The sequence below is a fragment of the Zootoca vivipara genome, chromosome 5 (genome assembly GCF_965207765.1).
Source record: "Zootoca vivipara chromosome 5, rZooViv2.hap1.1, whole genome shotgun sequence".
Lineage (NCBI taxonomy): Eukaryota > Metazoa > Chordata > Lepidosauria > Squamata > Lacertidae > Zootoca > Zootoca vivipara.
The window spans coordinates 40,317,910-40,330,914 of record NC_142588.1 but is presented as its reverse complement, the minus strand read 5'-3'; the positions used below and the strand labels follow the sequence as shown (position 1 = coordinate 40,330,914).

The 13,005-nt window shown below is 38.7% G+C and overlaps 1 protein-coding gene across 2 annotated transcripts in view; it reads left to right on the top strand.

Moving 5' to 3' along the window:
• Nucleotides 1-13,005, top strand: part of DOCK1 (dedicator of cytokinesis 1) — a 370,976-nt gene that overhangs the window by 81,962 nt on the left and 276,009 nt on the right. For both annotated transcript variants that reach the window (XM_035138566.3, XM_035138565.3), the window contains exons 16-20: nt 3,573-3,645; nt 6,356-6,459; nt 6,982-7,165; nt 10,949-11,046; nt 11,812-11,901. In XM_035138566.3, coding sequence (XP_034994457.1) covers nt 3,573-3,645; nt 6,356-6,459; nt 6,982-7,165; nt 10,949-11,046; nt 11,812-11,901 — 549 coding nt within the window. The remainder of the gene's footprint in view (nt 1-3,572; nt 3,646-6,355; nt 6,460-6,981; nt 7,166-10,948; nt 11,047-11,811; nt 11,902-13,005) is intronic.

Genomic DNA, 13,005 nt, shown 5'->3' with positions numbered 1-13,005 from the left:
CAGTTTATAAAGTTGGCTTATTTCAACTAATCAAAGATAAGATTAATAATTTCTTAGGGTTTGGGTGCAATGTTCAACAGCAGTTAATATGAAATGAAAGTAGGAACTTTTGGTCTGCTTTTGTGCACAGTGGGAGGGGGAAGCAATAGTCCAGAGCTCAGTTAGGCTTTTCTTGTAACACTAAACTATGGTTTAGCATCTTGTCTGAATGCAGCTACTTACGTATTTGCGTGTGCATTTGATGAAGTTACAACCATAGGGCATTCTGTCAGGTGGCTGTTGAGTTGGGAGAAATTTAGTATCTAGAGAACTATTTGATGGCTGGGGGAAAATGTGAGCAGAACACATGGATTCTGGATATAAAGAATTGAAAGGAGAATATTGAAAGGAGGTCCAGGGGCTTGACAACAGAAGGTTTCCGTGGGAACCTTAATGGCAGCAAGATTTGTGCTCACTGCTGTGGAAGGAATGAATGAAAAAGTAATCAAAATGGTGAAGCAGAGTTAGAATATAAGCAGCCAAGTTTGGGCATGAAAGTGAAGCAATGTATGTGTAGCACTGGAAAAGCAGAATGTAGGTAGTCAAGGCAACAGGCTTGTCATAGGAAACTGCCTTTTATCAAGTCAGACCATTTGTTCATCTAACTCTGCATTATCTACCCTGACCAGCAGCAGATCTCCAGGATCATAGACAAAGAACCTTCTGCATTCAAAGCATGTGCTCTGCCACTGCTGTGTGGCAGCTCCAAAACTTTAGCTGTAGCTGTCAATCCCTATGGGGAGGTAGAAGTGGCACAATAGTGGTAAAATGTCCTCGATGGTGTTGAAGAGGGACTGATACTAAATAATAGTGCAAATTAACCTTTGGCAATGCCCAGGATGCCACTTGGGTGTTACACATGGCAGCTGCCTTAACTTCACTTCCTGCACAGTGGGTTCCCCTCCACCCAGTTTCTCCATATTTTAAAAGGAATATCTAACATCGACAGATACTGCATTTGAGGCAACACAACCACAAACTAGGGGATATAATAATAATAATAATAACAATAATAATAATAATAATAATAATAATATATTTCTACCCCGCCCATCTGGCTGGGTTTCCCCAGCCACTCTGGGCTGCTTCCAGCAGAAATACTAGAATACACCAATTTCTAAAAGATTGAAAGCTTCCCTAAACAGGGCTGCCTTCAGATGTCCTCTAAAAGCCGGGTAGTTATTTTTCTTTTTGACAACTGGTGGGAGGGTGTTCCACAGGGCGGGTGCCACTACCGAGAAGGCCCTCTGCCTGGTTCCCTGTAACTTGGCTTCTCGCAGCGAGGGAACCGCCAGAAGGCCCGGCACTGGACCTCAGTGTCCGGGGAGAGCGATGGAGGTGGAGACGCTCCTTCAGGTATACTGGACCGAGGCCGTTTAGTGCTTTAAAGGTCAGCACCAACACTTTGAATTGTGCTCGGAAACGTACTGGGAGCCAATGCAGGTCTTTCAAGACCGGTGTTATCTGGTCTCGGTGGCTGCTCCCAGTCACCAGTCTAGCTGCCGCATTCTGGATTAATTGTAGTTTCCGGGTCACCTTCAAAGGTAGCCCCACATAGAGTGCATTGCAGTAGTCCAAGCGAGAGATAACTAGAGCATGCACCACTCTGGCGAGACAGTCCATGGACAGGTAGGGTCTCAGCCTGCATACCAGATGGAGCTCCTGTCCCCCATAATACTTCTGTCTTGTCAGGATTCAACTTTAGCCTCTTTACCCATCTTGGAAGTACATCTGAAGTTGGATGATCCGATTTTTCTAGTGAATAAAATCTCTGTTAGCTGGCAAAAATGGTACATTAGAGAAAAAAATTATAATATGAAAGAGTGAGGGTGATAACGTGTGCTAAACAAATGCTATCTCATATGGAAACAAATATCTGAATAGAGTTATTTATACTTACATGATGTGTTCTGACATTTGGGCAGGGAAGAGTACATTATTATGAAATAGGGATGTGATAAATGAAGAGAAACAGATGAATAGGAAGGGCAAATGTTGGTGAGACAAAAGTTAAATTGAATCGACAGTTCTGATACATATGGACAGCAACAAAACTGAGCTGCTGGATCAAAGAGTGTGTATATGGGTTGATGGAACAGGTGTGATGTAAATGTCAAGGTAGACAAGGTGAACATAGCTTCCAAATTTGAGGAGCGTCAAAACACTAGAATCTGTCTGGCCTGCTTGTGACTGCTATAAAGTTCTGCAGCAAATGATAGCACTCATACCTTATTGGTCTGTAGAGCTGAAAGCTGACAGTGTGAGGTATTATTTTATTTCCCCCTCTGGTATTATCAGGCTTTAAGGCATGGAAGGAAGACCTGCTCCATATCCCTGAGTTATACTTCTGGGTACAGTATCAAAACAATATAGAATTACATCTCAGGCTGTGCCTTAAGCCACCCAGTGCTCTGATCTAGAGGAAAGGCAAGATGGACCGAAGTATATTTGTTTTGGTATTATAGCTCAAACAAGTGGTCTTAGTTTACTATATTTTTCAAGGTGGGCATTCACAAATTATTTCACAGCTTGTTTTTTTTTTTAGCGTAGTTTGCTTGAATCATGAGTATGCTGCTTCCAGACCTTTTAACTGATGTCCCGGACTGAGTTAGGACATAGTTAAGCTGATTCATTTTAACTGACTTTTCCAGACTCTACATTGCACTGTGGAACAAAAGTTATGTGTTTATTTTGTTAAATGAAAATTTCCACACTATTTCCATTAAAAAACACACACGCTCAAGGCAGCTTATAACGTGCATTTTTAACAACAACAACAACAACAACAACAACAACAACAACAACAAACTGAGAAGAATTAAAAACCAGCAACCGGAAACTCTAAAACAAGATCCAGTAAAAGCATTCAGAAAAATCAACTAAAGTGATAGAACCATTAAAATAGAAGCTGAAAGCCTGCAGGAGCAAACATGATTTTACCGTGTGCCTGTATGCTATATGGGGAGATCCCAAGTGGGCTGAGTCCAAAGTCAAAGTTATACAGTACCTCAGTAAAAAGTAAATAGATGGTGTTGGTCAGTTTTCTCCTATATTCCATAAAAGTGCTGGTGGTATACAGGGCAGGTTGCTTATTTAAAGTTATGAAAAATCACATTTTTTTTGCTCTGTAAATAATAATGCATTGAATAAGACTGATGTTGTTTTTCTGTTTACTAATACAGCCTCTAAAACTGCTATAAGTATTTGAAAGACATACTTGGAAAAACTCTTTTGAAATAGCTGCATAGCTGTTTACATGCCTTCTTTATTGCATCAGATTTGTGGCAAGTGGAGAATGCCTGCAGGCAAGGATGCAGAAAAGTTTTTATAACTTAGAATTTATCTCTTCCAAGTTATAAAAACTTTTCTGTCTTTTCAGCTGCAGGTTTCTTTCTTGATTAGGCAGGCACTTTAATTATTATCTTGTATTGTTTTTATAAGCTTTGTTGCCCACCATGTTGATATTTTATGCGAGTTGGTAGCGTATAAATATTTTTACAAATAAATGGATGTGTTAATTTTCCTTTGTGAAGGTTGCAATTCCCATTGAAGATGTAAACCGCAGTCACTTAAGGTTTACCTTTCGGCACAGGTCATCACAGGACTGTGAGTACTTCTCCCCTGCTTATTTTACTTGCAGTATCTGTGTTTACTTTAAGGAAGTCTCTGTTTAATTTTTATTAATGATTTGGAGTCCTTTTTCTTTCTGAATTTGGGCCCTTTCCCTCTGACCTCACTTTAGCTGACTTTTGCCATACTTTCCTCCCCTATGCATTTCCATAAGTGAGTCAGTTGTCAACAGTGGGTGCAGGCAGGTAAGTAAGGATATTTTTATGGGAAAAATAACCTAGCTTGCTTGCATTTGTGTGATCCTCATTGGTCGTGAAGTTCAATTGTGATGAATGCTTGCTAGTAACTAGTTACCCAAGTGCCGACTCCACCAGGCTTATGATAATGTTCTGATTAAAGTTTGATATTTTTTACATTCCCTGTATCTGGCTTGTGTGGACTTTTAATTTCCCACAATTTATAAGTAAAAAAGGAAAGAAAAAAAGCATGGCTTGTTTGCTTGAGTTAGACTGGCTCTCTTAACTAATGTGCTTGTATTTTCTGAAGAGTTGCAGTTTGAATTTTCATTACGCCATCAGCATAAGAATCAAAGCTTTAATCGCGTAACCTTCGCTTGAATGTATTTAAGAACTTGTAATATTTGACATCTACTCCATAATGGATAATGCTTGGGTAATTAAAAGCTGCTATTTTGATATAAAAATTAGTCATAAGAATGAAAGTAGTGCTTCCTTAATAGAATATTTAACAGTTTCACTAATGAAAAACAATATGCGGCAAATTACTGTCATATTTATGAGACTGAACTACAAATTGATTCAGTAGGAAGCAGTCACATTATGTCACAGCAGTTCATGGGTGGCCAGACCTATTGAGCTTTGGATTATTGCATTCATTATGGGTTAAGACTCAGGACTGCCACAGCGCTTTTTCATATATTTTTTGGACTGCCATAGGGTTGATGAGTGTTGCCCTTCTGTCTCTATTTCTCATCTGCTTGCCCTGTCACTTTGCTTCTTTGAACTCACACCAGCGGGTTCTTTTATTATTAATGAGGGAAAATGGAAGTAGCTGATTATAGGCTCATTGGGTTCAGCTGTTGACCCAAAAGGAAACATGAACTTTCTACTGCAGTGTATATTATATTTCAGGCTTTCCTTACATTTTTATAGAGTGTTTTGAGGGGTTGTGGAGTGAGGTTGTGGGGAAAGGTCCTGAAATCATGGCCCCACAAAAAAGCCCTTTCTTTCTTAAGAAATTGAGGAAGATGGGTTTTAAGAACAGACATCATTATTATTTATTAATAAGGTGATCACAACATAAAAATAAAAAAAATGAGAATACAAAATACATAATAAACAAAAATAGAAACAAACCAAAAAACCCTACCTCCCAGAAACACATTTAAAAGGCCATAGAATATTAATCAGTCTGAGGCCTGATAGAAGAGAAATCTTTTTGCCTGGTGCTTAAAGATATGCAATGAAGGCACCAGGCGAGCTTCCTCAGGAAAAGCATTGCAGAAATGGGAAGCCACCCTCAGGACCTCTCGTGGAGGAGGCACACAAAGAAGGGTCTCACATTGTGATTGCAGGGTCCAGGTTGGTTAAATTGGATGTAGCACTTGAATTTCATTCTGCATAAGAAGTTGAGATAGTCTAGAATATATAATACTGTTTGCAGTTAAACACTATCACAGAAATTTCCTTTAAGGAGTAAAGAACCAGTATCTTAGAAAGTAAGTATTTCTAACCTGGTTATAATCTTTTCTGCAGCACTTTTTCTTCATGTGTACATTCTTGAATAATCTTTCTCATGAGCGTATGAAGCCTTCTGAAGATTAATAGCACACTGTAGCCCAAACTTCCTAAAGTGATGCTTTTCACATGTTTGGATCACAATTTCCACCATTCCTGACTATTGGCTACATTGTCTGGAGTTGTGGTTCAATATATCCAAAGAGCACCAGGTTTGGAAAGACTGTTCTAGCCCTTATGTCTTGTGCCAAGTAGTGCTAGTGTACTTGCATGGTGTCCTACAGAGGTTTAGGAGTACAACTTCCATTATTTCCAATCATTAGGCATGCTAAGGGATTTACAGATGTCAATATCTGACTGACACTTGTTGGCTATCCCTGTGCTAGTGTATAGTCTTATGATGGACCCAGGGCCAGAATACCTCGTAGCAAGAGAGAGCCAATTGAAGGGTGTGTGAAGGGCCCAAGGCCCCTGACTGTATTTTTGAATTTTGGAGATTGAGGATGAGGCATAAAGGAGCATGAGCCCACTATTCTGCCTGATGCCTTTTGTTCCATTAATCAGGGATTTGGTAAATAGCTTGTTTAGCTGGTCTTCTAGGCTCTTGAATCTGGATGCCTTGCTGGGAAATGTGGATAACTTCTCATGAGCTGCATCACAGCCTTATGTGGAGTGGCACATCTGGATCAATGTTACGTATGCATCTCATTGCAATCTGGGGCATAGTGCTTGGGGTTGAGTTTAATCTTGGAGCCATTTTTAGCAGAAGAAGACTTTTATACATTGCATTCTGTGAGTGCAAACAGGCAAGTGGATATATCCTGTATTTCTAAATTTCCATTTCATTCTGAACACAGACAGCCTTATTTAACATAAGGTTATTTACTAGACTTCATGTGTGGTATTAGAACAACCTGTGTCTGCATTCTTGAATGTCTTCATTTGCAGTCATTATCATTGATTTACAATATGTTTCTGTACTTAAACAGCCAAAGATAAATCTGAGAAAATATTTGCCCTGGCGTTTGTTAAATTGATGAGATATGATGGAACAACACTACGGGATGGAGAGCATGATCTAATAGTGTACAAGGTATTATTCTAACCATATGCTGCAGTATTTGTGAATACAAATATTTAAGGAATAGCTATTTTGTACAGTGTGAAGTAGAAGTATAGCTTATGCCTATATTCAGATGTTATTCCCTTAGTAATGGAAAAATAATGTAGGTTATCAGAAAAAAGAGTGAAACTTCACTTTTGTACAGCTGCTTAAGAATTTTTTTAAAAAAACTTACTGAGCCCACTACGCTTTCTTAGTTTAGAGCTTCGTTTGGATCTTTTCTAATGGATAATGTGAAACATTTTCCTTTTTTTGTTCATCCTTCCCTCTAGGTAGGTAACTTGGAATATTGGTGGGTTTAACAGGTGTCGAAAAGCCATTAATTTTTCTGTGTGACATGTTTTTGATCTACTCTTTGAAACCTTTGAGGGGGAAAGTGTCTTCAAGTTGTAGTCTCATTTAAAATGAAATAAGCTGTGATTAAATGCAGAATAAAAATGTTTTCAGCAGCTATACTTAATATTTGCATTTTATTTGGGAATACTGTTGCAGGCAGAAGCAAAGAAGCTAGAAGATTTTTCGACTTATTTAAGTTTGCCCTCTACTAAAATAGAATTGGAGGAAAAAGGTCACTCAACGGCTGGCAAGGGCATGCAAAATCTTGGAAGCTGCACCATCAGTAAAGATTCCTTTCAGATTTCTACTCTAGTTTGTTCAACAAAGCTAACCCAAAATGGTGAGGAAGATTACCACATCCTAGAATAAAAACAACCACCTTGCATTTGTAAAGAATAATAATATAGGCAGCTGTTTGTTCAAGTTGAGTCTCCCTTATGATACTCCTGGGTTGGGAAGCATATTTTGGACCTTATATTTTAAAAATCTGGGTTTCTTGCAAAAGTTGGGTGGCTGACTGTAATAGTAGTGGTGCTCTCCGCAAGAAATGGTGCTGATTACTCTGAGCTATACATATTTCAGTCTTTATTACATATGTACAAAGGCAGTAGACATCATTCAGCCATCTGTACTGTTGGACTCAGATCCAGGAAGTAGCTTTTGGCGGCTTTTTCTCCAACACAAAAGCTTAGGGAGCCCTAATCTCCACCTCTGCATTCTACATTTCACCTCCCACCTCTCCCTTGCTGACGGGACCTGCGTAGCCTCCCCTTCTGTTCCCGAGCTGGTGGAGCTGTGTTGGGGCTCCGGCTCAGCATCCGCCAGCCCTTTCACTCTGTGGCTGCTTCCTGCCACCTCCCCCTGTCATTTCCTGTCCTTCTCCCAGCTGTTTTTTAAATCACATTTATTATTTTGTTATCCCCTTCCCCCCTTTTTCCTTTTAGATGTTCACTAGGACCTTTGTTAGTAGCAATACTCTTGCTTCAGGGTATGATTATGAATTTAGGAAAAGGAATAAAGAAGTGCTCCCAACAGCTTGTAATGCAGTGGTTGAAGTAGATAGGGAACTGCTGTTCAGGAAAGCAAATAAGAACCTTTGATTTGACCAGCTTCTAGATAAATAATTCTGTTTAAAATTGTATTAGAAAATTAAGGAATGAAGAAAGGCAGTGTTACTGTTGAGTTGGGTTGAAGAAATGCACAAGTAATGATATCTGGACACTGGATAAATTGTTATTCTTGGTGAGATGGAAATCTGACATCTCTGACTGCCATTTTTGGCAACTGCCTCATGGTTTTTTTGGATCTGATTGACATATGTGACATTTAAGGAAAAGCTTTTGTTATTTTGCAGTGTTATTTTGCAGTGTTCAGCTCCACAATGGTTTTCATGCACTGTTGAGGCAATAGTAATTCTTAAAGCATTTTCAATATTTAAACAAATGCTTATATTTGTAATTCATGTGTTAAAGCTAACAATATGTCTATGTTGACGCTGCCTTTATTGGTAGACAAAACCATAATTGACTTTAGAGAGTAATTTCTTCGTTTTTGAAGTTCTCCTGTACTCTTTCTGTCAGTTTTACTCAGTATGTTAAATGAGCTTTTATGGTTACTTTTAGCATCTTTGAAATTGAGCTGTTATGCATTCCATATGTCAGTTGATCTGGATGTATGTTCACACTGGATTGGATACTGCACATGTGCTGAGTCCTAAGCACATTTTCGCAGACACATTTTTGTATATATCAGCTAAGTGTGGTAGGATCTTGGGAAGCTCAAAATGGTGAATTTGTTTTTATATGGAAATGGTCTAAAAAGTTTCTTTTTCAACCTAAAGCTTCTCTTCCTAATTAATTTTAAAAGTCAAAAGTTTCAGGGCATCACATGCTGATTAGTAGAAAACCTCCCTAATATTTCATTTCTGGCCCTTTGCTTTCTTCATCCTGGCAGAACAACAAAAATCAAATACTAATTCCTTCTTTTCATGCCATAAAGGAGTGTTGTTGTTGTTGTTTAGTCGTTTAGTCGTGTCCGACTCTTCGTGACCCCATGGACCATAGCACGCCAGGCACTCCTGTCTTCCACTGCCTCCCGCAGTCCGGTCAAACTCATGTTCACAGCCTCAAGAACACTGTCCAACCATCTCGTCCTCTGTTGTCCCCTTCTCCTAGTGCCCTCCATCTTTCCCAACATCAGGGTCTTTTCCAAGGATTCTTCTCTTCTCATGAGGTAGCCAAAGTATTGGAGCCTCAGCTTCACGATCTATCCTTCCAGTGAGCACTCAGGGCTGTTAGTACACTCCTATAAAGGAGTGTACTAACTTTTAAATAGAGGTTCATGGGGCAGCATTATATTTTAAATGTGGATCATAATCCATTGTTCTACCAGTTGACCTGCAATCCTTGCAGATATTACTGGTATGTTTAGAACTGTGTAGCTGGATTCATAACATTACATATACATACACTGCCCTTCCCTGACATAATCCTAATACTGCATCAGTGGTGTTTAAATGACAGGATCATGTTTGTTGGGTAAATCGTGGTAAAAGTCCATATGTTTACCACCATCTCTTGAGGTGCCTATTTTGGGGACCAGAAACCTGTAGCTCTCCAGAAGTTGGCTGAAATTCCTATAACCCCTCACCTGGGAGCTGTTCAATGTATGGGAGGCCTAAGGTGTCCCATTGCTGATTTATAAGGAAATTTCTCACTCTGTCTACTTACTTGTCCTTCAGATTTTACCAGTGTGTTGTTGCACTATATACCATTTTGGAATACAGTGGTACCTCGACTTACGAACGACTTGACAACCGAATTTTTCGACTTATGAATGGGGCAAATGGCCGCACGCTTACGAATTTCTCGACATCCGAACGGAAACCGCGGCGGTTTTAGATAGGGTTTTTTCGGCTTACGAATTTTTAGATGGGGTTGCTTCGACTTACAAATTTTTCCGTTTCCAATGCATTCCTGTGGGAAATCACGTTTCCAAGGGCGCTTTTTGACTTACGAATTTTTCAACCTACGAAGGTGCCTTCGGAACGGAATAAATTCGTAAGTCGAGGCACCACTGTATATGAAGAAAATAACAAGATTCAATGCTCCCTTCTAGACAGAATGGGATGCTATATTCTGTCCATGTAGTTAGCTTTCTTATTTATCACATAATTTTTATCTTTATGTCTGTCCAAGTTAACGCTGTGCAAATTTGCTGATTTTAAAAACTGTGTTAACTTAGAAGTCCTTTTGAGTTCAATAATATTTACTCCCAGATAAAAAAAATGTATAGGATTGCAGCCTGAGTTGTTTATTTATTTAACTAAATTTATATGCCTCTTGGTTGTAAACACAACAACAACATCTAAGTGGTTTACAACATAAAATAAAACATTAAAAATATCTATGAAACCAGTGTTATACATTTTAAAAAAGATTAAGAACTACACTAGCTAAAAGGAAATAAAATGCCGAAAACAGCTGAAAACAGAATTCCCCCTATTAAATGTCTCAGTTTACAAGGATACTCCAAAACATCTCAGCTGCATTATTTAGTGTTATGCCGAAACACCACCACCACCAACAACAACAACAACATATTATTTATTTATTTATTTATTTATTTATTTATTTATTTATTTATTTATTTATACCCCGCCCATCTAGCTGGGTTTCCTCAGCCACTCTGTGTGGCTTCCAACCGTAAAACATACAGCACCAAACATTAAAAACTTCCCTAAACAGGGCCGCTAAAAGTAAAATAGTTGCTTATTGCCTCGACATCTGCTGGGAGGGCGTTCCACAGGGCAGGCGCCACTACCGAGAAGGCCTTCTGCCTGGTTCCCTGTAACCTCACTTCTCGCAGTGAGAGAATCGCCAGAAGGCCCTTGGCGCTGGACCTCAGTGTCCGGGCAAATATTTTTTTAAGCAGATGCTGAAAGGAATACAGTTAGGGTGCCTGTCTGGTGTCAAGAGGCAGGGAGTTCCATAGTTTATGTGCTGCCATACTAAAATATTGATTTCTTGCAGTTGTTTCCATCTCCACTCTGCATTTTATTCTATTGGCATTAGAGCTAACAGATTTGCCTTTTTCTGGTTGTTTCTATGTTGTTTACTCTTAGTGGACCTGCTGGGTCTGCTGAAGTGGCGATCGAACACAAACCTCCTGCAACAGAATCTCAGACAACTGATGAAGGTTGATGGAGGTGAAGTGGTTAAGGTAACTAATCCATTTTCCAGCAGCTTTTTGGCTGATATATTGACTCGAAAGCATATTTAACTCTTGTTCTATATCTAATATAGCTAATGTTGTGCAGTATTACTTTTAAATGTATACAATTTTTTTACATGTATGATAAATTCTGTAATGATGATTCTGTAAAAGTGCTGTATGGTTTTTACTAAGTGAAACAACCTGCTGATTATTGGTTGATAAAATTGATTATTTACGTCCACTTGATATTGAAGAGGAAGAATGCATTTCAGAGAATGTTCTTGGAAGTTTTAAGTCTGGCTCATGCTGATAGGCGACAGAAATTGTGCATTGATTTATGTGCACACCAACTCAGATAAAACTTAATTGCATGTAGTGATGCATAGAGTTTTTGCCAAGGTTTGGTCAAGCTGTTGATACCATAGTAAAATAGCATGAGAAAGCAGTGTTTGGGCAGATTAGATAGACATGGGTATGCATATGCATATGTACAGTATTTTTTTACACTGGCAAAGCCCACACAAGAAATTAATATCAATAACAGCAACAAATATCCCCCAACAAATAAACAATACCCGAGCCCCACTTGGCATGGTCAGGGATGTCGGACGTGTAATCTCCCTATTTCTGGAGGACACTAGGTTGGTTACACCTGTTTTATACTATTATATGGTATATAATTATATAGTATTATATAGTATTTTATTGTATTATATAGTATTTTGTACACCTGTATTTTGTTAAAATAGCAATTTTAATATTTCTTTGCAGTTTCTTCAAGACACACTAGATGCGCTCTTCAACATAATGATGGAGAATTCTGAGAGTGAAACATTTGACACTCTGGTGTTCGATGCTTTGGTAATTTATAGATTTCCATTTAATTTATTCATGTTATTATCCCCTGGAAATAGCAGAGCAGCTAATACTGTATAGTGCTTTACCTGTTTTCCCTCTTCATTTTTGCAGCTCCTTAGCCTTTGGGTGACCAATGATGTTTCCCCGAAGTGATTGGAAATCTATGTTTAAATGAGTTTTGATGGACTAATTAAATAATTGTAATTTCATATTTAGAACTGGAAGAGAACTGTGTTTGGATGTCTGAGTAAAATGTATACCGTAAAAGAGCACAATTTTTGTTTCAGTGTAGCTGTGTATGGTGTTTCCCCCCATTTTTGTGAAACAAAAATGACCATTTCAGTCTATGAAGCCCCATGTACTTCACAGGGACCAACTTGTTTCTTTTCCCATTTGTTTTCTGACATACCGTATTGTAAAAACAGCGTTGTAGCTTAAATAAAAAAATAAGTTCCTCTTAAAAGGGCAAAATAAGAGGCACGCTGATGCTTGAGCCCATAATATCTTGTGCTAGTATAGCTGTGAAATCTGAAGGTGTTGTAGGATTCTGTGATAGTATGGAGCAGAAGATGATACAAGGGAACGAATTTTGAGGATGTACGGTCCAACGTGATGACACAGATAAATTGACCATGTACAAAATCGCTGTGTGTGAGCAGCCCCTTAATCTAGAGGTTATTTTTTTCTCTGATAAAGGAATCTTGCAGGTAGAAGGGGGGGGGGAAGGTGGTCATTTCAGATTTCACTTCAGAGCAGGAGTGCAAAATTAGCAAAGGTTCGAAAGATAGCTCTTGGATACATTAAGGTTATATTGCAAAAACAACATTAACCCAAGAGCAACAAAAAGGCAGTAAGAATGTTTGTTGTCCTTATTTTCCATTTTATAGGTCAGAATTCTCACTGTTATCAACAGAGGAAATTCACACCCTTTGACATGGACACCAAATTAAATAATTTCATTTAATTATTAATAACAGGCAGCGGTGTGTCACGCTAGTGACCTGGCAGGGAATGTTACATGCTCCTAAAGCATATTTCTATGTGAACTGGAGTACAGGAAGTGTCTGAAATACCACCCCTGACAAGAAAACATTTTCCCATTTTGTT